The 24,239-nt window shown below is 36.0% G+C and overlaps 4 protein-coding genes and 2 pseudogenes across 8 annotated transcripts in view; 3 read left to right on the plus strand and 3 right to left on the minus strand.

The window, feature by feature from the left end:
* LOC104788899 (metal tolerance protein 11-like) overlaps positions 1 to 559 on the minus strand; it is a 2,133-nt gene extending 1,574 nt beyond the window's left edge. The window contains exons 1-3 of the mRNA XM_010514668.2: positions 491 to 559; positions 175 to 408; positions 6 to 94 (exon numbers count right to left, since the gene is read on the minus strand). Coding sequence (XP_010512970.1) covers positions 6 to 94; positions 175 to 408; positions 491 to 547 — 380 coding nt within the window. The 5' untranslated portion in view covers positions 548 to 559. The remainder of the gene's footprint in view (positions 1 to 5; positions 95 to 174; positions 409 to 490) is intronic.
* On the plus strand, positions 1,247 to 3,086 carry LOC104785522 (putative F-box/FBD/LRR-repeat protein At1g22000). Of its 2 annotated transcripts, none has more exons than XM_010510750.1 (4): positions 1,247 to 1,325; positions 1,435 to 2,335; positions 2,426 to 2,566; positions 2,667 to 3,086. In XM_010510750.1, the coding sequence occupies exons 2-4, from the start codon at positions 1,442 to 1,444 to the stop codon at positions 2,970 to 2,972; spliced, it is 1,341 nt and encodes a 446-aa protein (XP_010509052.1). In that variant the 5' UTR covers positions 1,247 to 1,325; positions 1,435 to 1,441; the 3' UTR covers positions 2,973 to 3,086. The 2 variants fall into 2 exon arrangements, with proteins under 2 accessions (XP_010509052.1, XP_010509053.1); XM_010510751.1 differs by having other exon boundaries at positions 2,644 to 2,736.
* Positions 3,204 to 5,320, minus strand: LOC104785523 (phosphatidylinositol N-acetylglucosaminyltransferase subunit P-like). 4 transcript variants are annotated; one of them, XM_010510755.2, is made up of 5 exons: positions 5,209 to 5,310; positions 5,035 to 5,103; positions 4,839 to 4,932; positions 3,711 to 4,120; positions 3,204 to 3,560 (listed from the first exon to the last, which is right to left on the minus strand). In XM_010510755.2, exons 4-5 carry the CDS (start codon positions 4,093 to 4,095, stop codon positions 3,436 to 3,438), a joined length of 510 nt encoding a protein of 169 aa, XP_010509057.1. In that variant the 5' UTR covers positions 4,096 to 4,120; positions 4,839 to 4,932; positions 5,035 to 5,103; positions 5,209 to 5,310; the 3' UTR covers positions 3,204 to 3,435. The 4 variants fall into 4 exon arrangements, with proteins under 4 accessions (XP_010509057.1, XP_010509055.1, XP_019101248.1 ...); XM_010510753.2 differs by having other exon boundaries at positions 4,835 to 4,932; positions 5,209 to 5,307; XM_019245703.1 differs by having other exon boundaries at positions 5,035 to 5,320.
* Positions 9,595 to 12,474, minus strand: LOC104785524 (annotated as a pseudogene).
* Positions 12,735 to 15,990, plus strand: LOC104788900 (annotated as a pseudogene).
* On the plus strand, positions 19,644 to 23,313 carry LOC104785525 (patatin-like protein 6). The gene is made up of 3 exons (XM_010510757.2): positions 19,644 to 20,855; positions 22,751 to 22,771; positions 22,905 to 23,313. Exons 1-3 carry the CDS (start codon positions 19,698 to 19,700, stop codon positions 23,211 to 23,213), a joined length of 1,488 nt encoding a protein of 495 aa, XP_010509059.1. The 5' UTR covers positions 19,644 to 19,697; the 3' UTR covers positions 23,214 to 23,313.

The raw sequence follows: 24,239 nt of genomic DNA on the forward strand, positions 1-24,239 counted from the left end.
TCTGCAGATACTCTGGTCTTGCTGATTTCCCAACAAGAGAGTTCACGTTCTCCAATACCGTCATTGACCATGTTCGTATCGTGTATATTGCAAGCTGCGTGGTGAATTAAGAGACAATTTTCAGCAAGGATGATAAAAAGACTTGATTCTGTTTTTATAGATGTGGACACTTACAATGATAGCTCCCACTGGATCGATCCAATCATCAATGTAACTGGCGAGGATTACTGCAATGAGTCCAATGATGTTTGTGATGACGTCGAAGAAGTGATCTTGAGCATAAGCTTTGACGATCTCGTTAGTGAAGGATCTGCAGTAAAGGACCAGAAGCAGTTTGACCAATGTAACAGAAAGCATGATCCCAACCACCCAACTCTCTTGCTCTTTTGTTAGGCTGAACTCCTTGTGCTGTATGAAAGAGATTTTCATGAATAATGTATTTACTCTAAAAGCTATAGACCAAAGCTAGGTGATCAAGTATCAGACATACGCTGGATAACATTGTGCGAAGAGATTCCAAGATAATCTGCAACCCAAGTGTTGCCATCACTGATGCAAAGACTAGAATTCCCTGAGAGAATTTGAAGCAAGAATGCACATACTGAAGAAATAGGAAAAACTTTGTAGACTTAGCCGTAGTTTTTAACAGTTGCATAGAGAAATCAATAGCACAAAACAACTAGGCAAGCTTGCTTAAGCTGATTCAATAAACATAACATATAATAGAAATATACTAATGGAAGACAAATAAATGAGCATATATAGTCAGTCTTAAAGAGGATGATGATACAAACCAGTGGTTGCATCCGTTTCTTGCCAATGGGATACTGATACGGGTTCGGTGTCTGCATAGAGAAGGCGGTAAACCACAGGATGAAGCCAGAAAGAAGATCAAGAAGAGAGTCTAGTTAGGTTCAAAAACCACTAAATCAAGATAGTCACATTTTTAAAATGAGAATGAGAGTACTAGTAATGTGATTGGTATAATAACAAAATTGAAACTCAAGTGCCTCTCTGTGAGAGAGAGGGTTATGTCCGTGAGTCATCAAAATAAACTCCACACACTTACGTGTAATGATATGATTTGTCTAGATTTTTAGAAGTTATTCAAATAAAAGTAAATAATCAAAAATGTTTATTTTACTAAAAATTATTTTATTTTGGGACTTTATTATTCCTAAAAAAAAAAAACATATTCTTCTTCTTCAATCCAAAAATCTCCGAGTGTGACTTGTTGGGNGGGGGGGGGGGGGGTTCAGGGTTTATCATTCGTCCTCTGTCATCATCATCATCATCATTTAGTCGTCTCTAATTTCAAGCTTGCGGTAAGTTGTTTCTAGTTACCTCTTAGTTAGTTTAATCCCGGAACAGATTAGGGTTTTTGTTTGTTTCCAGAGAGGGAATTAATAGGGTTTTTGTTTCAATTGGGCACAGCACAACTATGGGTTTGTTGAGGATTGAGAGAATTTGTGATTTGCCCGACGATTTGCTGTTGCGGATCTTACTCCTCATCCCGACGAAAGATGCAGTGGCCACTGGTATCTTGTCTAAAAGATGGCGTTGCGTTTGGAAGATGCTCCCTGAACTCGCCTTCAAACACGACGACCAAGGGAGCGAGAGCTTTGTGTGGTTTGTTGACAAGTCACTGCAACACCATAAGGCACCGAAACTAGTTAGCCTTGTTGTCGAACTGGGTCCACAATGTCCTCCTGTTGACGACGTAGATGTCAGAAAGTGGGTTGACAAGGCTGTTAACCACGGTGTGAAAAAGTTAGATTTCAATCTCCTCTTGACGACAGGAGAGCCCACAAGCTTACCTCAGAGCCTTTACACATGCGACTCCCTCGTTTCTTTAACTCTATCAAACCAGATTCTAGTGGACGTTTCTTTCCCGGCTAACTTACCATCTCTCTCATATCTGAAACTTGCCTATGTGGTCTACAAAGACGAAGAATCTCTTGCTAGGCTTTTATCAAGTTCCCCTGTTCTCAAACAACTGGTGGTTAGACGACCTGGTAAAGATGACAACTTGAAAAACTTTACCGTGAAAGTGCCTTCGTTGAAAAGTTTTACTTATCTGACCGAAGAGGAAGAGGAAGAGGAAGAGGAAGAGGAAGAGGACGACTATCTCACTGGGTCGTTGGTGATAGATTGCCCTGGATTAAAATTCTTAGAAGTCTCTGACGATAGGCGGAGAGACTCTCTTAGTTTGATGAATAATTTTATTTGCCTTGATACCGCAGCCACCACCTTGATTGTTAACAATGATGCTGAAAAGTTTCTGAGATGTCTTTCTTCTGCCATACGTCTCAACTTGTTTTTTACCGAATCAATGGTATATACCCTCAGGCTCGATCTCCTCCTCTGTTCCTTGTTGCTTGCTTGGTCAACCAATCTTTTTGTTTGTTTGTTTGTTTTATTGCAGGTTGCGTGTTTGAAAACCATTGAATTCCCTAGGGTCACAGATTTTGTCTTCAATGCAGCATTTTCATTATATTGGTTGGAACCACTTCTGTGTTTGCTTCAGAAATTTTCTAAACTGAAAACTCTTGCCGTCCAGGCCATTGTAAGTGCCATCATCCCTTCACATATATGCACATCTAGTTTTGATGAATTTTAATAAATGTATATTAAAAAAAAAAGTAAATACTGTAATGGTGTATCAGGAGTCTCTCCCATGTTCCTGGAACCAGCCGAGTACTATTCCCCAATGCTTATCGTCTCATCTAGAGATTGTTCAGTGGATACAGTATCAAGGAAAAGAAGATGAGAAACAACTAATGAAATACATTCTCGCTAACTCAAAATGTTTAAAGACAGTGGAGATGTCCTTCTTAGAAACATGCGATCTCAAAGAGTGTCAAATGGAGTTAGAAGCTATGCCTAGGATTTCACCATCAGCTCGGCTTGTTTATTGTACCCCTAAAGTCTGTTGGAGTTATAAGCGGGATACTTATGATTATATACACTAAAATATTTTTAGAATTATCATTAGTAAGTTATTTCAAAAGACTTTTTTTTGTTTTTTTTTTGCTTTTGAAATTAAATGGACTCTTCTAGTGCTCAATGGTGTTTCCCTTTGTTCATCACTGTGTCTCTCTCTTGTCTTAGAGTAGCTGTGGTTTAGTAAAGGTTTAAGCCATTGTTAAGAGATTAGTAATATACGAAATTAATGATTGTCGGTTAGTGTACTACAGTTCTTCAAGACTTGCATCTGGGGTCAGTATTATTAGCTATTGGGATTATTAATACAATAGCTTTGTAATCTGCGTTTTTCTTTAGCTTTTGTGATCTAGAGTTTTACGTGGAGAATACTCGACAAAGAAACTTCTGTTTTGTTTGGATTGTTTATTCTCCAACTTTTATGTAACACGGGCGCAAGAACTTGAGGCCTCAGCTTTACTCAGCTGCTGATTACATAGCCATCACTTGACATCACTTTGAATTGAACATGAGATCATTGATTCTTGAAATATCAATGTCAGAAATTGGATCTATAGGCCTGTCTTCACCTTCTTCCATCCTAGGATCGAGTTCCCCAGGTTCTCTACTGTACTCATCTGCCATACCAAACACACAATATCATCAAAGCAAGAAAACTCCAAAAAAAAACCACTCCCCTGCACATACAACATTTGAAACATTCTAGCTAGCTATTGGAACAGCGAGGACAACATTAGATGAAAGTAATCTAAAAGAGGGGAGCTCACCAAACAAGGTATTGAGAGAGGTTGGAGGTGGAGTAGCGATGAAGTTGAGACCAATGTAGAAGGCCAAAGTAAGCATCAGAGTGACCATCAAATACGTTGGCATAGCGAGTACCCAGTACCTGCTTGGGTAGTAATGGATACCTATAGACTCCAAGAGTTTATCTGGTACATAAGCCCATATCAAGAAGATGACAGTGGCAACAACAGTCGAAATGGAACCTACAAAACCATACACCTCTGAGGGTTTGGGTCCATGATGAACTTGTGATGCTTTGAAGGGAAATGACCTTCTGCTGTCTGAATCCCTGAAACCGGGCTTTTGCTTCTTTCTCTTGGAGAAGCTTAATACTCGTCTCGGACTATTCACTGAATGGGCTTCTTCCATACTGAGAGAAACCACTGCAAAATCACTGAGAATTGAAACAAGGTAAATGAGTTGGTTAGTTTTTTCTTTTATCTTTCTGCTATAACCAGAAATTGATTTGGAGCGTCTAAAAAAAGAATATGTAAAGATCAAGAAAGACCAAACTGAAGGGGCTACTACACAAAGAAGAAGTAAAATCAGGTATATATATTGCAAAGATTTGGGTTCAAAATGGATGCTGCATCCAAATTCTAGGAACAATGGTCAGGAACGAATCCTAAAGATAAATCAAACAGGTGCTAACAATATGAACATTACAGAGAGCGATCCCAGAACGGTTCTCATTCTATAAACACATCAACCACTGACGGTTGCATAATATAATCTATTAAAGTGTTGATCTGAATAAAAAGAATGCTAAATAAAACCACCAAAGGTCCAAAACAATATACTAAAACCGATCAAACGCAGATTCAAAACAAAGTCACTAACAAACTAATCCAAGAGACTAGTGTTACTTTCTCAAGTCACTAACAAACATATCAAAAGTTAGGCTTAGCTTCTAAATCATCACATCAAACATATCAAACGCTACAACGAACATTGCAAATCAAAATCAAACAAGGAAACCAAATCAAAAGCATCATTTGCGTTTTTAAGTATAGCTTCGTATCACACAATTCAACAGCCACATGGAGAAAATTTTCGCGAAATCAAACAAGCACATCAATCTCATTCCACAAATAAGAAAATCGTTTACCTGCCTTTTGCTTCGGATCAGAATTCTAAGGCAAACAGAGGAATTGCTTTAAACCATGTCAACAAAAGCCCAATGTTCTAAAAAGATGGTTACTTACACTACAAAGAAACAGCAAAATACCCAATCAGTTGAAACTCTCAATTTAACAAATTCCGTAACAATCAAAAAGGGACGACAAAGAGAGACAGAGAACAACTCACACGATCAGAACAAGCTCCGTACTCGATCTCTCTCTCTCTCTCTCTCAAGCTGAGCAAATCTTCTTACAACTAATATTAGAAGAGAAAGAATCAATTCGCCAAGGAATAAAGCTAAGTTTAAACCATAAAAGTATCAATTTTTATAACATGAAAGAAGAAAACCAAAAGAACAACCCCAAGTGATTGATTAGTTTAACCGAAACTATTTTCCCAGCAAAAAAAATTCATCAGAAATATATAATTTTTTTTTTTTTACGGTTGATATGATGCTCAGGATGGATCAAGACGAGATTATTTCATGCTAAAGAGACTCCGNTTTTTTTTTTTTTTTTTTTTTTTTTTTTTTTTTTTTTTTTTTGTCTGTGTATTTTATAATTCTAACAGTTTCCTTCATTATTCCAAATTTATCCTTTGCCCAATGAACTGTTTAGGGGATATTATCAGTTTGTGATTTATAGAGTTTTAATGATTTTAAATGTTATATAGAATTTGTTAAACTATTTGGTGTTATTAGTTTTGTAATTTCTAAAAGTTCATTTCAAATCTAAATAAATTTGGTGTTATTGGATTCTAGCTACAAGATTGTAGAAAATTATTTTTCCAAGATTATTGAAAACTCTCTAGCAATTCTTCAAAATCTTTCACTTATTTACTTTTTATGATTTTATTGAAGTCATCAAAATTTTATATAAGTTAGAATCCAATAACACTTCCTAAATTTAACTCAATAGTAGTATTTTTAAGTTAATTAAGTGTTAGTTTAACTCATTATTTCATATGCCAAAATAAAATATATTAATTTAACTAATTAGTAACTCCAATGGAAAAACCAAAGCTTGTAAGACTATGCAATAAAGGTCCTAAGAAAGTTAATTTATAACTACAATACACGTCTAAATAAGGGCATCCGCTAGCCAACTCAGACACGCGAGGTGAAAGGCATGCAGGCAAGCGATGTTGGCTAGAGGATCATCCTCGGGGTCGAATTCCCCAAAACAAATCCCACATTCCCTATTATATGGGAATGGGAAGTCTTGGGGAAGTATTGGGACAATAGGAAGTGGGAGTTCAAGAACTTGGAGTTCTTCGTCTTCAGAATGCTCCCGTGAAGATCCGAAGATAGCCTCCGTAGATGCATTGTCGTCGTCTTCAGAAGCAAACTCAGCAGAAGCACCACCAGCTTCAATATCTACATCAGGAGACGATCTTCTGACTGTCCAAAGAATGAGACAGAAGAAGAGGACCGAACATACACCAATTGCAATTCCAAGCGATGCGTAGGATTAGTCTTCAATAGAATGCGTAGCAGCAACATTCTCAATTGTGGTTACCGAGTTTTTCATCAACACCTTCTTCGTCTTCACGTATATTAAAAATCAATGATATTTAGTTTGTCATTAATTCTTCTTATTTCATATTTTTTAATCTTTTATTTGTATTAATAGAGTATTATATAACATATTAGATGTTTGAAAATAAAATGAAAAATCACTTAAGAGTTGAGAACTTGTATTAAAGTTTTATACGAAAATATATTTTTAATGAAGTAACAAAATGCTAATGTGACAACAAAAGTCTATTTTATGTGTTATAAAAACACTTACAAATATTTTACTTATGGTTTGTTCATATATTTTGCTTATTTTTTCATATGTTTTGCTTATTTTACATATGTTTTGCTTATTTTTTTCTTAATATTTATTCAACATTTCAAAGAACCAAAAAAATAACTAATTTGCTTTCAACTATATATACATTTTTGGAGACATTTATGAAATAAATCCTGAAGTTCATACATATTTACAAGCATGTCATTGACATTAATTATTAATTTGTTTTCATTTAATTAATTAATATTAAGTTTCTGTTTTTGAAAACAAGATTTCTCATCCTAAATAAATTTCCAAAACTAAAACTATTTGTTTATCTCATATATACTATAGATTTGTAATCATAGTTTTAAAAATTAACTTATAAATTATTTAGTATATGTACTACAAAATATAACACATTCTTAATATTCAAAAAAAAATTAAAGACATATAAAAATATATACTAACATTACTATATAAGCATATGCTTCTATTTAATTGTTTAATTCTAGAGAACAAAACAAATATAGAATTTTGTATTATATCTAATAATAAATTTAATGTAATTAGGTTATAAACTTTATAAAAGTAAGAAGAACGACAAAAATTCTAAATTAATTAGACAAAATTTAATTAATTGAAAATTAAATAAATTAAAAATTATTATTTAAAATACAATAATTTATAATTTAGTCCCGCCGTGTACTGCGGATGAAATCCTAGTATATAAACAATCACAAATTAATTTCCCTAACTGCCCGCCATCATTCATAAATCTTATTTGTCTTTTGCAGTTTCCATTGCGGTTATCTAAACAAAAATGATTCAGCTAAAATGTAGTCTCTGAGTTGTTGGACACTTTAATGGTCCTATGTTTTGCGCATCATGAATCCTGTTCACAATGTTGGGCGTCTAGATGAGGTATGTCACTAAATTTTGCTTCATCAACATATCTTTCCTTTCATTTCCTTCTTCTGTTATTGATTTATCCTCATCCAATCATCCTTTTTCAGATGTTGAGCTAGTCAATGCCAGCTTGTGGGAAGTTATCCTAGAACTGTGGACAACACTTATGCGCTGTAAGTAATTCCCAATCTCTCACTTCTACTTGTTTGATTTTGGAATGTCTTGTTTACATATGGTCTTAACATTGTTTCTTTAATAAGTATGTAACTGTTTATGTGCTTTTAAGTTTGAAATGCTTCTTGAAGGTAATCTGATGACCATGTTGTGGCTGAGACATCTTCATTCTCATTCTTTTTGCAAACACTCTTCAAAATTCTATCATGCTCTGCTGCTTTCTTAAGTTCACCATGAAAAGCTTCTCCCTCATGTAAGTGTTTTTTTATATTGCACGAGCTTACGTACTGTTGAATTCACACATACCTTCCTCTGACTTTCATCACTTTTATTGTCTACAGATTTTTGGAATGAAGATTTGAGATTACAAACCTAATGTAATATATGCATTGCTGGACCTAATCATTTCACTGGTACACTGCTAGGCAACTAGCACAATATATATGATCTGCTTTAAGGAGCTTAACAGTTTGTGGTTTTGTTCTTTTCCATCTCTAGGCCACTACTATACTAGTGGAAAGTATCTGAACACGCACAAATCAAAAGTTTTACAGGTATGCACCGTATCTATCACAATTAATACATACTGTATAATTCTTCATGCTCCTAACTATTTTACTTCATTTGTTGGCTTAGATTCATTTCGCTTTCGTCTGCAGTTCCTGATATACTATGCGTGCTCACTTGATCCTGAAAATTGTGGTGTGAAATTTTTCAGGAAGCTATTGGACATATATTCTAGCAACAAAACTCAAGACACTAGGTGAGCTTCATCTTATCCTTTCATGGTAAAATTTTCTCTGCATGATATCAAGCTCTGTTGTCACCAGACTTACCTACATGGTTTTATTTTTTCCCTTACTAAACAGGAGGAGTGCAGTGGATTATCTAAGCTAGCTACTTTGTCTGCTCCTTTTGTGGTTAGCATGTTAAAAAGATAGAAAGACACTGCTGTGAAAAACTGACGCAAGGTAATGATTGTTTCGATATATTTCAAGTTCCTTTGTTGTCTGCAATTAGCAAAATTAGAAACAAAACGGATAAGTGTGAATTTTACTTTAGCTGGTTGCATTAGTTTACTTCAGAGATGTTTAGCAAATTGTTAATTGATGCTTTTTATTTATTTATGTAGATTGGTGACAACTTGGCAAAAGAGATCATAAATCACCAATTACTCGGCCATATGAATATCAACCGGTTGAAGGAGGTTGGTGTTCTTGCTTGGATGAAATTTATTCTTTCTAGTTGATTATATAATTATCTCGTGGGTTTTATGGATTTCACAGGTGATGTTAACCCCTACCCATCTTGTCATTGCCACATAATATCTTGCTCGTTGCCAACTTCAACTTTTTACGCTGACATTCTGAGAGTCTGGTAAGCGCAAATTGTCTTTCAAATTATGGTCTGCATTTGAGATTCTTTTTAATCCTTTTTTCTTCAGGCGAGATTTTTCTTCCTGCAGCTTGTGTCATGTGTTAGCAATTGCCACGATATGGTAAGGCTGAGAAATACTAATCCATTACATGTTTTGTTTGTCAATCATGTGGTTACCTTGTTTCCATTTTTGTCGCAGAATGTAAACCGTAGCAATCTCAACCTTCTGAACATCTTCCTGGATGATAGTCCCCATCCACTTCTGAAAATTGGTGACTTTTGTTATTCACAGATAATAGACTTTTCTGTGATTTGTTAAATTTTGTTTGTCATGTAGTCCTCTCTGCTGCACCCTAGGCTTACATCAACAGTTAGTAACCCAGTGTATGATGCACCTGAAGTATGTAGTTGATCAAAGGATAGTGAAATAGTATCAAAATCTTCATAACTGATTTTATATATATTTACACAAGACACTGTAAAGAAACATGTTTGTGAATTACAGTCGGTTAACTGCTTGAGGAAGATTTAAATGGAGAACTTGATCAAATGCACGACAGCAATTTAAATAACGCTTTTGCTTTGACTTGCTACACTGTTAACACTGGAAGACCTTGATCAACTTGAAGCCACCTGTAAGCATATTCCTGCATTCGCTTCACTTAATAGCACGACAAAATCCTGCTCCCTTACAGCAGTTTACCCAAAAGAGTTATGAAGATCTTGTATGTCTTCCAACGATCAAAAGTATTTTTAGTAGCTAGATCTCTCGTCTCAGGGAGAAGCCAATATATTATTAATCTTCTGCAGCAAGAGGTTTCTCAACTTTTCCACTCACGAGTAAATTCAATACAGTATCATCATGTACTAAACCTTTCTCAAGCATCTCTTCATGAAGTCTAAAAGCCTCATTGAGATTGCCTTCTCTATGATGTCCTGCAATAACAGTGCTGTAAATTAACACATTTGGAGTCACATCTTCATTCTTCATCTCCTCTAACATCTTGCTTGCTCTCACAAACTGTCCCTTCTTACTAAGACCATTGACAAGTACCATTTGCAAGATTTCATCAGGGACAATCCCCAAAGCAACTAACTCTGAGTACAAATCAGATGCCGCGATTAGATTTTCGCCTTTTAACAACCCATCAATCAGCGTTGTATATGTAAACAGATCACAACTGATCCCATCATTCACCATTTTCTTGTACAGGTCAATCGCTGCATCCATCTTTCCCAGATTACGGAATCCTGAAATCAAACTATTGTAGACAGACACATTTGGTATCAATCCTAGTCTCATGAGTTCAGAGAAGAGAGTATAAGCCGTTTTCATGTCATGCTTTTTACAGAACCCGTCTATTAGTGCACCGTAGGCTGTAATATCAAGTTTCAAATCCTTGCTTTTCATTTCGTGTATCATTTCAAGAGCCAGATCCATTCTATTACTTTTGCAGAATCCATTGATCAAGCTGGTGAAGGTTACAACATTTGGGGATATACCGTTTCCACTCATCTCTCTGTACGTTTCTACAGCAGAATCGGTTTCACCTTCTTTGACAAATCCATCTATGATGCTATTGTAACTCGTGCAACTCCTTGAACATCGCTCTTCTTTGATAAAACTTTGCAACATCTCTTTTGCTTTAGATGTCTGACCAACTTTGCACAAACCATTGATCAACGTATTATATACGACTTCGTTAGCTTCGAAATTGGAAGCATTCATCTGACTGATGACATCCCAAGCATTCTGTTCATCTTGATTCTTGAAAAATCCATCAATCAAGATGGAGTAAGTGAAGTTATTCGGCTTTAAACCCTTTTCCAGCATCTCTGAAAATATTGAAGAAGCCAAATCCATGTTTGTCATTCTGCAATGAGCAAGCATCAAGTTATCGTAAAAAACAACATTCGGATCAATCCCTTTATCTTCCATCATCCTCAAGAAGCTCGTCGCAGCATCAACCTTACCTTGCTTGCATAACAATAGAAAAATCTTGTTACACATGAAACCGTGCGCAATCCAGGTTTCAAAACTGTCACTGAAAATCTCTAGCGCTGCTTCTGGTTACTCGGCTTTCAAAAACCCTTGGATCATTGTGTGGACAAAAACAGATGAAGGAGAAATCCCTACAGATTTCATCCGTTTGTAAATCTCAACAGAATTTTCCATATCCATAGTCTTACAAAACCATTCAATCATAACCGAAAACATAACTTTGTCTGGAGCTAGCCCTCCCTCCTCCACTCTATTAAAAAATTCCAAAGCCTTACCTAACTCATTCCCCTTGCAATATCTAGTAATCAAACTCGTTGCAGCAATAACACTCATCGGTATCCCAAAACCAACCATCTCATCCTCAACCCTCACCGCCTCCTCCATCTTACCTTCCTTCACACAAGCCACAATCACACTAGTATACGTTTCCTGAGAGGCAGGGACACCTAACTTCTCCCTCATTTCTCTCAACAAATCCATCGCCAAAACCAAATCAGACATCTTACAAGCAGCTTGAACAGCAAAACTATACAACAAACCATCTGGTTCTGCTCCTCTACTCATCACTCTCCTAAAAATCCTCACAGCCTCTTTAGGCTTTCGCTCTCTCAAACTAGCTCGCATCAAAAGCTGAGTGGTAACATTATCACCACCAACACCAATCAAAACCATCTTATTATAAACCTCCTTAGCCTCATCAATCAAATTACTCCGAACTAAAGAGCTTAAAACGTTGTTCACATAAGGCACAAAAGGAACCACATTTCGTTCCACCATCAAATCAAAGCAATCCACAACATAGTCCATTCGCCTAGTTCTAACATAAGCGTTCAACAAGTAATTGAAAGCTCGTGAACTTAGTTCTTCAAAACCAAACCTTTTAGACGAATCAACCAAATTGTTAACCATTACGCTTGGAGTCACCGTTGGTTTGCTGCTAGAAACGAACATAACGAGCAAATTGCTAGCGCGATCGTGCGTGTGAGGAGAAGTAAACAAAATATGAAGGAGTACCCAGAAAAAATCTCCACCTTCCTCGTAAAGATGAGGTAAAGGCTTGACCCAATTGCAATACTGAAGAGCAGAGACAGGGTCGTTCCTACGACCTAGAAGCACTTCGATTACACGAGCGTCGTCCACATCATCGTCGCATTGAATCTTAGTATTTAGGATTGGAATCGAAGGTGAGTGGACCGTTGCAGAGGTTGTATGAGGATATTGTAGTTCTGAGGTGACTTCACTAGTGGAATCGGAAAAGTTTCGACTTTGATTATCCGGTGGATTGGGAAATCGAGACTTTGAAGAAGAAATGGGTTTAGGGTTTATCAAACGATGGAGTAGAAGAGGTGGACGGAATCGTCTTGAAGCCATGAAAGTTGTCATTTTTATTCTTTAGCTCGCTTCAGTTACTAGAGAAGAGAATCGGAGAAGAAGAAGAAAATCACTAAAACCCTTCGTACTTAAACGACGACGTTGTGTACCAAGCTTAAACCCTCCACACCATACGGCGTCGTTTGCACAAATTAATGTTTCTTCTTTCACTTTTGTATATACATATGTTTTTGGTTCTCTGTGTGTGTTGTTTTAAAAGTAAATTCTTTTGTTAAATCCAGGGGGATACGGATCAATATGATCAGCTTGTTCAGTTAATGTACATTAAAAAGGAATCTGATGGTATCGAAGTGTCTGATGATGTCGATGTTGTGGCACAGCGAGAGGTGTGTCGTCTTTTTCCTCATATGACAATCCAAACTTTTTTATTATTTCGGTTGTTACTTGCTAACCAAGACATGTTCACTCTCTCATTCACTTTTGCAGACACTCTTGAAAATTCTATCACGCTCTGTTGCTTGCTTAGATGAAGTTCACCATAAACGGCTTCTTGAACTTGTAAGTTTATTTTATTTATTAAACACATACCTGACTTTAATTCCTCTGCCTTGCGTCACATTTTTATTGTCTCTAGATTCTTGGAACGAGAATTTGGGATTAAAAATCTAATGTAAATGTAATGTATGCATTCCTGGACCTAATCGTATCACTGGTACACAGCTCACCAACCTATCCCTCATGTCATTAACCATATTGATTAAGGAGCTTAACAGTTTGTGTTTTTTGTTCTGTTCCATATATCTCTAGGCCACTACTAATGGAAAGTATCTGATATATTGTTTGGATATGCTTATATCTAATTTACGTTCGCAACCCCGCGAACTCAACGATAAGATGCGGGAAGTTGTTTCCCAGGTGCACGCAGCTCTTGACAAGATTTCTTATTTAGTCCCCCTTGCTCCCTCAAAATTACTGCCCATCCTCGCCCAGAGAATGCCTAGCATATGCGCCAAAGACCATGTATGTTTTTTTAATTCTGTTATAAAAAAATAATGTAACAGAGCCATATGACAAACTATTTTCTTGTCTTGCAGTTTCAGGTTGTAGTGCCATATGTGAAGAGCTTGTTCGAGTTAGAGAACAGCTCAATCGGAAAAGTTGTTGGCAACGTGATTTTTAAAGTGATCATGGAGAGGTTGCGAGATCTCGATGTATGTGGACAGAGTTTTGCTTCACGAATAAAGTTGCATACAAGTATCGTATAGCCACTTAAGTAATGTGGTAAGTGAGTAATATGCTTGATCATCTTTGTAGTTGATGATTGGGTGGAATGATAATGATATTCTCCAAGATGATTCCAGTATAGCCATGTTTAATATGGAACTTGACGTTGCAGTTGAAGGCTCTATGAATGAAGGAGAGGAGGTAGGATTTAGTGTGTTTATCTGCTGTTTATGCTGAATCCAAAAACTTGGTTGAAAGTTTCTGGATTTATGTCTGTGGTTTCCTGTAGTCTGTAGAGCTATCTGCCATCATCATTCATGAATTTTGAGTTTTCTTTTTCAGTTTCCAGTGCGGTCTCTAGATCAAAAGAGAAATGTAGTCTCTAAATTGTTGGACGACTTAATGGAATTATCTTCTAACCATCTTGAAGCCTGTCAAGATGCTGGTCGTCTGGATGAGGTATGTCACCAAATGGTGCTTCATCAACATAACTTTATCTTTTATTTCCCTTGTGGTAGATGCATTCATCTTTTGAGGTTGGGTTTTTTCATGTTTTTGGCGCAGGTGTTTGAATATCTGTTCGATTCGTTTGAGATCTTCATTCTGAACACGCAAAACACAAAACCTTCACAGGTATATATGCACCGTATCTATAACAACATATAGAGTGTATAATTTGTCATTTTAGGCTCCTAACACTTTACTTCATTGTTGGCATAAGATGTTCTTGGCTTAAACTCATTTTGCTTTCGTCTGCAGTTCCTGATGTTCTATGCGTGCTCACTAGATCCTGAAAATTGTGGTGTGAAATTTGCCAGTAAGCTGTTGGACATATTTCTCTCCAGCAACAAATACCAACTTACTAGGTGAGTTTCATATTATCCTTTCTCTGCATCATATGATCAAGCTCTGTTCTCTAGTCACCAGACTCACCACTTGTACATGATTTTGTTTTCTCCCTTTACTAAACAGGATGAATGCAGTGGATTATCTAGCTAGCTACTTGTATCGTGCAAAGTTTTTGCCTGCTTCTTTTGTGGCTAGCATGTTAAAAAGGTAGAAAGAGACTGCTAAAAAAAACTGACAAAAGATGATTGTCTCGATCTGTTTCAAGTTTCACTTTGTAGTAACATTGTTTAATTCTCATGTGTCTGAAATCTTAGATTGGTGGACGAGTCTGCGGATTATTGCAGAACATGCAATGATGATGCTGGCCCTGAAGCACATCAAGTTTTTTATTCAGGATGCCAGGTATATATAGTCCAAGTTTAGAACCATCTTATTGCTTTTTTATTCCTTTAAGAATATATTCTTCTGGAGTTATACACAATTATGTCAAGTAATGACTTAAATTTGTTACTTTTTCTGTGACTGTAGGTAATCTTGTACGTGCTATGCTTCCTAATGAGATCAATCCTGGACGTTCCTGGCTTTCGATCGCAGCTTACACCATTTGGAGTCAGTTTTATCTCACAAACTAGACCCATTGAAGGTAACTTACACTATCTTTTTTTTTCCCCATAACTCATGTGTTATATACTTGTATATATCTCAAGTGGTCTGAACCAAAGTATCAAATGCATTAAGATTACACCAACTTATGTATGTGTTATCAGATGTGCCATCCATTGGTAGTTTCTGAATTCCGTAAACAAGCCAAAGCTGCTGGTCTGTTCATTGTCTCGGAAGCCTTCATTTTGAATGGCCTACCCAAGTCTGAGCTCTCTCGTGAAAGGCTTATTTTGTCCTTCCCGTTCGACCGGTGCTTGTTGAAAATATCTAAAAGGTTCACTATCTTAACTCATGCGTTTTTTTTTTTTGTTTTTTTTTCAATTACAAAGCAAGCACGAAGCAACATGAGACACTAATAGAAGTTTCTTTGAGTACTCATTTGATGATTTGCCCCGACTTAAGCATCGTTAATGCAAATCCGTACTTAATCGGAGATGACGATGATGATGACGATGACGATGACGATGAGGATGAGGATGAACTTTTGCCGGAAGTCACAGTGTATGAAGGAGATACAGACAGTGAGGAGGACTGTGATGATGACGTTGTTCTTAACAACGAGGTGAACAAGATGTCTATAACTCCTAAACACTCATTTATGTGCGAAACAGAGAGACTCTTGAAGATGCCTTCGAGGATTAGACCATCATCTAGTCCTCGTGAATCCCTCTGATTCTAGTCGAGGGAAAGCAATTTTGCATGCCTTTAAAAAAAAACTAAAAATACGTTAGTGAAGTTGGTTTTGTATGCAAGTTTTGAAAACCTTTTAGATTCAAAATTTTCATTAAGAATTCCTCTGTTTTGCTGTTCATTCTCTAACTTGTCCCCACAGTTACTATTATTAAATGGTGTATTTTGTAACAGTATAATAGCTAGCGGGAATGACTAATACCTAACATAAATTGACAGAACAGTGCAAATCCTAAAGTTGAATAATGTTTTCGTCGTATGCTGTATTTTTTTTTTTTTTTCTTGTTTATGTGAGTCGTCTCAATCTAACTAATTACAAGTTTTCTGCTGTGCCGACACGTATTTTCGATCTTGTAAAATACAATATGTTAGCATACTCAGTCCCATCAAAATAATATAGGGCAAGTAAAATAGAGCTTCTGACTTTCTTTTTTCTTATAGTCATCTTAGTCAAGTGGGTGTTTTACGAACTTACTATTACACCACAACTTTTCTCCCCGTTAAAAGAAGATGATAAATTCGAAGACCGAATCATATAGTTTGAAAACATAAAAGCCGAGAAAAACATAAAAAGGCGAAAAGAATAGTATTTCATTCATGCTTTAAACTGAACATTACATGAGTACGGTGAAAGATGAATGAGTCAATGGCGAAAAGCTTTATAAGGTAATATATATAGTGGTATACATGTCTTACTACTGTGTTGGTGTTTTTTATGTTCCATCATATTTTATTTTTTCTTGTATCTCTCCACTATGAATCTATGTTACTTCTTTTCAGTTTCAGAGTTGTCGAATTCTGGTCGGGGTCGGTTTAACTTTCACATAGAGTCATCTATATCATAATACCAACTTGACTCTTGCATGGTTCTTGTTTTACTGAAGTACATTTAAAAAAAGGAGTATGGCAAAATCAATGTTTTCTATAGATTAGATTTGGTGAAGAAAAATAAATGAAGTTCGTTTACTTTACAATTAGAGTTGGCGAGAAAATATAAAATAAAATTTAATTTGGGTTATAAAAGAAAAGAAAAAAAAACAGAAGAATAAGGCCAATAATATTTATGACAAAAAAAGCCAACAGTATACAGTGGGGATGGGAATAAATATTTTTAATATTTGTCTTTGTATTCCCTTCTTGTCACGTATCAATCTTCAAAATAAGAAAAAATAAGTATATGTCGTTGTTAATACAGGTAACATAAACTAGATACATTGCAACTTTGCGTCATGAAACAAGTATTAACAAAAATATATTGATTTGGATATCTTTTGGTTTTTAATTACTTAAATAGTAGCATGGCTTATCCGTTTTCTTTCTTTTTTTTGTTTTTTATTTTATCACTTCTATACGTACAATAAATATTGATCTAGTAGACAACTACAGGCAAATAAAATCCACGAAATACGATAAATATTCTACAAATAACAACTAACAAGTAACGGAACTGGACAAATAACATTGCAAGTAGACAATTTTGTGAATGGATAAATAAAAGAAGGGTCTCGAATAGCCGTTTTCCTAACAAGTTAGATCCCGACGGATACAAAAAAAAAACTCAACTGAGTTAAGTAAGTAAGAACCCAAAATCACGGGCAAGGTTAAAGCAAAGCACACACACACCCACCCTTATGTTATGCTTTAGAAATAAATAAAGGATCATAATTCATAAGTGTGTATATAAATGGAAGGGCTCCACGCGCAGCGACAAAAACGGAACAAAAGAACAAAAAAGAGATTAATCAAAAAAGATTCAAAAACCTTTCTCCTTCTTTATATAACATCAACTGTTCGGATTTGTGTAAGACAAAGAAAGAAGCGGAGATTACGGGGACCAACAGTGACGTGCCCCTCTCCCCCGTCGGTGCCCAATCCACCAACTTTTACTTTCACTCCTCTTTTGCCATTGCTCACTTCACTTGGCTTGTTTGTTTGGTACCTTATTACTCCCTTCTTGGCGTGAGACAATATACTGGAGGCGTTCACAGTTTTACGTAAGAGTCTTCAATATATGTATACGAGCTTTTATCGTGTAGCTAGCCTGCCTCGATTTTTATTTATTTTCTGACATAGTTTTTGTTTTATCTTTTCATTCTTCACTTAGTTAATAATACTTAAATGAACTAATGTTAGAGAATAAGAAGATAAAAAAAAAAACACTCATTATATGTTTGGAGGAAATCATAACTTTCCTAAAACCCAAAATAGAAAGAAAATACTAACAAATTCATCGGTTACAAAATGCTTAAACGCTTGTATCTGCTTTGGACTCCATATAGTCAACTATAATCAATACACGTGAATCATTTCGTCATTAGATTTAGATTCTTGTTGGGACAAGATTCAATTTCCCCACCAAACATATTTTGTAAATCATTGAATTTCCGATAACTTCGGGTAACTAATGGCAGCAAATTTGAGTTTTGGTTTAATATTGTATGATTTATTGTAGTATAGTTTTTGCTAACAGCTTAATATCATTATTAACATCATTATTAGTAATGCAATTTTATTTATTTATTTATCTTTCATGCAACCAAATTTTGTTTTCTGTTTTCCATTAGTTTTTTGTTTACCATTTTACTATATTAACCCCAAAGTCTGAAGGCCAAATATGAACGTCTTACTCCAACTATGAATATCACAATTCGACTTTGAAAATTGATAATCTACCTTGAAGTTCAAATACGAACTATATATATATCATAATCGATCGACAAGACACATACAGACTCGACTTCGAATATAACATAACTCATAATTTTTCGCTTTTTGTAAATTGATTTATTTTTATACAGAAAAATTGATTTCTAGATTATAATTAATATATTACATTTGATTGATCTATTATCAAAAAAATCTTCACAATATGGAATAGAATCAATAAATTTTTTTTAATATAGTGTTATTTGTACAGTAAATAATTAAAAATTTAACATCAAATGTTTCTTGATATTTGGGATAAACTCAGAAAATTAATCTATATAAAATTTTTAAATTACTAACTGCTTAAATGAAAAGAAAAAAAGTATGTGTTGGCAAATCAATTTTTTTAAAGAGACTAATTGTAGAAATGCTGAGGACACGCCATACATTATTGGTCTCTTAATTAATTTTGGCAAAATAGAAACTAAAGAAACACATTCTTCTAATCAAATAAATAATTTCATACAAATACAAAAAAAAATCTGTATTATTAATCTTTGTATCTATATGAAACAACCACATTATCCCACCTTAATACATGATTATGGAATGACTATATCAACAAAACACACCTCAAAGTTATCAAATATCTCGGAATATTTGGGAGTTACAGAAAAATGTCTTTAAATTATTGTCAGAAAAATGTTTTGTAATGTAATAACTTTGCTGCTCCCGTTACTTATTTATTGCTTCATCCCATATTTCTAAGTAACAAAACAAAATAAAAAGAGGTCACGCGTGAGATATAAAAGAAGATCCTTTGCAGTTTCTGTGTTCTTGCTCCTTCTTCTTCTTCACCTCTCTCTCTCTTTATATTTGATACTGTCCTGTCCGAATAATAATAATAATAAGAAAAACTCACTCTTTTTTGTCTTCTCAAGACTGGTTTCAATTCTCTTTTCTCTTTGAAATATTTTCGAGTGATTTAAGGACAGAAACAAGAACTAAAGTTTAAGAGAGAATAAGACTTCTCGTACTCTCTTTTCTCGTGTTCGTTCGTATGACCGATTAAAAAATTAGTTTTTTTTTTCTTTCTTTCTTTGCTTTTGTCCTTGTCTGAGTGGGCGATAATGCCTAGAGAAAAGGGTTTTTAAAAAAGATTTGATCTTTTGTTCTTGTTTGGGTTTAAAAGAGTAAACGATACTACGATGCAAAGAGTACACAACAAACCGATTGATTCAATCGGAGCTGTTAAACACTTGATCAAACAGAGCAACAACGGCGGCGACGGTGGTGGAGTGACGGCGGCGAATATGCAAGAACCGAGTATCGAGACTGATAAGCTAAGCTACGAGATTTTCTCTATTCTCGAAAGCAAGTTTCTTTTCGGGTACGATGATGATGACTCTAAGCTTATGGAATCAAGAAGCAGAGACCCGAGTCCTGAGCAAGAAACGGTGGTAGTGGAAGCTTTAAACGGCGTCGTTCCTGGTTCGATCAAGAACCAGAGAGGTAAAGTTTGTGTTTTGAGTATCGACAGTGGTGGTGGGATGAGAGGGATCATACCCGGGAAAGCTTTGGCGTATTTGGAACACGCTCTCAAATCTAAATCGGGTGATCCGAATGCCCGAATCGCCGATTACTTCGACGTTGCTTCCGGTTCCGGTATCGGCGGTATTTTCACGGCGATGCTTTTCGCGTCGAGTGATGGTAACCGTCCGATCTTCAAAGCGGAGGACACGTGGAGGTTTTTAGCTAAGAAAGGTAAAAGCTTTTACGGCAAATCGTCGCAGGGGATTTTAAACCGGGTTATGAGAACCGGGTCGGGTGGGTCGGGTGGTTCGAAGCTTCTTGAGAAAGCTATGAAGGAGTCGTTCGAGGAGCTTACGCTTAAGGACACGCTTAAACCGGTTTTGATTCCTTGCTACGACCTCACTAGCTCTGCGCCGTTTTTGTTCTCACGTGCTGATGCGTTGGAAACGGACGGTTATGATTTCAAGCTGTGGGAGGTTTGTAAAGCCACGTGGGCTGAGACTGGAGTTTTTGAGCCTGTGGAGATGAGATCAGTTGATGGTAAGACTCGGTGCGTGGCGGTTGATGGTGGTTTAGCTATGAGTAATCCTACGGCTGCTGCGATCACTCATGTGTTGCATAATAAACAAGAGTTTCCGTTCGTTAGAGGTGTTGAGGATTTGCTTGTGTTGTCACTTGGTACTGGACAGTTGGTTGATGTGAAGTATGATTGTGATAAGGTTATGAAGTGGAAGTCTAAGCATTGGGCTCGACCTGCGGTTCGGATCTCTGCTGATGGTGCGGCTGATACTGTGGACCAGGCTGTTTCTATGGCGTTTGGTCAGTGCCGTAGGAGTAAGACCATCATTAGTGGAGTAACCCACTATAGTTACTCTCACATTAATTAATTATATAAATAATCATAAATTAAGTAAAGCAACCCTAAAAGAACTTAAGCAAAATCAACCTATTATTAGAGAACCCCAAAAAAGTTACTCAAGGCATATTTTACCTTATTAGTGTTTTACACTTGTTTAATTGGTTAAAATTTGGACCTATACACACTGATTCCTTTGAGTGTAGTTGTTGTTTGGTCAAGCCAAAGTGTAGCTTGATTCTGCCACATTGGCCGGTGATGTTGAGTGAATGTAGACAAACTCTAGGGATTTCCCGGATGGCAATGAGTGCATCCAAGAGGGTAGACCGAACGAATTGCATGATCTCGAGAGCCCCCAGATTGGTCCATATAGATTCTTGATCGAAAGGTTGAGACTTTTCAGAGGTCTAGAAGATTTGTTAATCACAGTTGTTGAGTATCTGTAGTAAGTCCTTCCCTTTGAGACACATGAACCAGTTACCTTCTGAACTATAGCCACTGGACCAGAAGCTGTACAACAAGTAAACAACAGAGTCAAGCCTCTGTTTAAATAGTAACTGGTCTTCGGACCACAGGAGCAGGAACCGCTGCAGGGACACAACCAAAAATCAATTAAGCAAGCTACTTTTGAGGTCCAAACTTCATCTCAAGGACATTGCAATTTCAGACACAAACCTGGAAGAAACTGGTTATAACCGGAATGACCACTGTTGAGACGACGACAAAGAAAATAAAAGACTAGTAGTGTGTAACATTCTTGTCTCCCTTGCTTACTTTTCTCGTAGAGGACGACGACAAAGTAAATAAAAGACCAGCAGTTTTTATCAAAGAGAAATATAATTTCATAAACTTTGCAGATCAAAGTGAAAACAACAATGCTGGCTAAATACCTCATTAGCAAGCCTTTCACCCATTTTATCAACACCATCAAATGTCAACGTTGCACTATTACTCTCGCTACCTGCTTCATCAGTTTCATCAAAATCAAAACAACATTCTTTGGAGTTTGAAGTGAAACAAACCAGAGCAAAAGCAAATGACAGCAACCAAACTGTTTTAACCCGACATTTACATCAAAAGAGCAACCAAATATCTAATTAGGGCTGTTGTTTTAAGTTGTCCTTATCAACTGTTGGTTGCTCAGCAACCTCTTGATTCCCAAATCAAAAGCTACTTCACAACATACACATTCACATAAATCATTGACACCCAACCCAAGTACTTTTTTTAATGTAATTATGAGAGGCGACGACATTGAATCTAATTAAGTCTATACGCCCCTGTTTTGATGTTAGACTTAATTATGAGAGGCGACGACATACAAATAGAATCGGAGAGAAAGATACCCAACATACCTTCGTTTTCTAGAGATGAAGCCGCCAGAGGCTAAGACGGAGGAGGTTTAACGGGGGAACATGATGGTTATATTGATCGAGCATCCAAATCGAGTAGATTATGATCGATACACCGATGAAAGCTTGGAGAAAATTCAGGATCTTGAGAACAGAAGCGAATAAGACATGACAACAATTGTGATTGGAAGCCGATCCGTAAACAAATCGGTGTCAATCACCAAAACCCTCGAGTTTAATCGATTTTTCCGGATTTGAAGTGAATCTATCGCCGATTCACCGTTAACCTCAAGAGAGAAATGAGAAAGGGTCGCGAAAGAGAGAGAAGAAAATGAAAAAAAAAAAAAATTTATATATCCGACAACCAACCAAAATTTGACACGTACCGTTCCTTATGGGTTGCTTCCGCTCCTTCCTGGAGAAGCGATTCTCGCATTTTAGACAATATTATTAGATTTTTTAATTTTTTTTCGGACATAAATAAGAAAGCAACCAACTGAGTAACTCTCAGTAATCATGCTCTAACTACGTTCGTATTCAGGTATAATGCTTATGTGGTTGGTACATTCATGTGATCATTAGATGCAAAAATGTGTTATTACTTATTAGATTTAGGAAAGCTGAATCTTGATAGTAATATTAGATTTCATTAATTTTGGGTGATGTTGTTATAGGCGAATGGTTCAAGCTTCGGTCCATGCAAACCGAATATAGACACAGACGCAAGTCCAAGCAATGTGAATATGCTTGTGGGAGTAGCAGAGGATATGCTAAAGCAGAAGAACACAGAGTCGGTTCTGTTTGGTGGTAAAAAAATTAATGAAGAGAGCAATTATGAGAAGCTGGATTGGTTAGCCGGTGAACTTGTGCTTGAACACCAGAGGAGGAGTTGTAGAATCGCTCCCACTGTTGCGTTCAAGCAATCCGGCGACAGAAGAGCCGATCAACAGACCATTTTTAAGGATATTGATTGTATGTTTTGATGATTTTAAAATTGTATAGATTTGTGTTTTTTAAGTTCCGATAAGAAAGTGAACATTATCTTCGAAATAGGCTTTAATTAATCCTAAAGATTGTATGTTATTTTTCATCGACTCAAAAAGAGCTTAGTTATAACTTATAACAAACTTTGGTATATAATCAAAAGATCAAAAAAATTGATTACCTTATGGCTTATTCCATAGAGCTAGATTAATATATTTCTAAAGCAAGCAGATACAGTTGCAGCTAACCTTTTAGGATCCTTAATCTACTCTTCACTGTTTGTTACAGAATTAATCATTGATTCTGGTAAACACCATGATGAGTTTCATATCTTTGTACTTGGTGATACCTGTGTTCCCATATTGAAAAGTATAATCTTTATTTGGAATTTTCTTAAAAAGGAGAAGACGTGTAGTGAGACCAAATCTCTTTGGAGATTTTTAATTTGATTGGGAGACCCAAATCTCCCTTTGTAATGATTTGATTTAAACGTAAGTTCAAAGATGTGAACTTTGGGACCGTAATGAATAGAACGTATCAAGAAGGCTGTTATGAAATCATATTCACTGGGGCTCCAAAAAATTTAAAGTCACTTTCTTGATTTATAATTTGTTTTTCTTTTTCAACACAATGTATTATGCGGTTTGATTTTGGGTAGTGACACAACGATGATTTATCACTATCCACTAATATGTCTTAATATTATACCAAATTCTTATATATATATATAGATTGGAATGGTTTGTCCGCATACACACACAAAGAAGAAGCAAATGTTGTCGTCGTTCTTGTGCGTGTGCTTGTGCATGGACAAATGCACAGTGCAGGGAACATTGTCTATATGTGTCGGTTAAGTCTCAAAATGACCAATTCATCATACATTTTGTTTTAGATTTTATCTTAATCTATAAGGAGAACAATGATTTTAACAGATCTTACAGCTAACATTTGGTGTAAAGAAAATACCAAAGATTTGTGAACTATAGTTGATAGTTGAATGTTAGATCGTCGATTGCATATAACTA

This window comes from Camelina sativa, chromosome 5 (assembly GCF_000633955.1).
Source record: "Camelina sativa cultivar DH55 chromosome 5, Cs, whole genome shotgun sequence".
Lineage (NCBI taxonomy): Eukaryota > Viridiplantae > Streptophyta > Magnoliopsida > Brassicales > Brassicaceae > Camelina > Camelina sativa.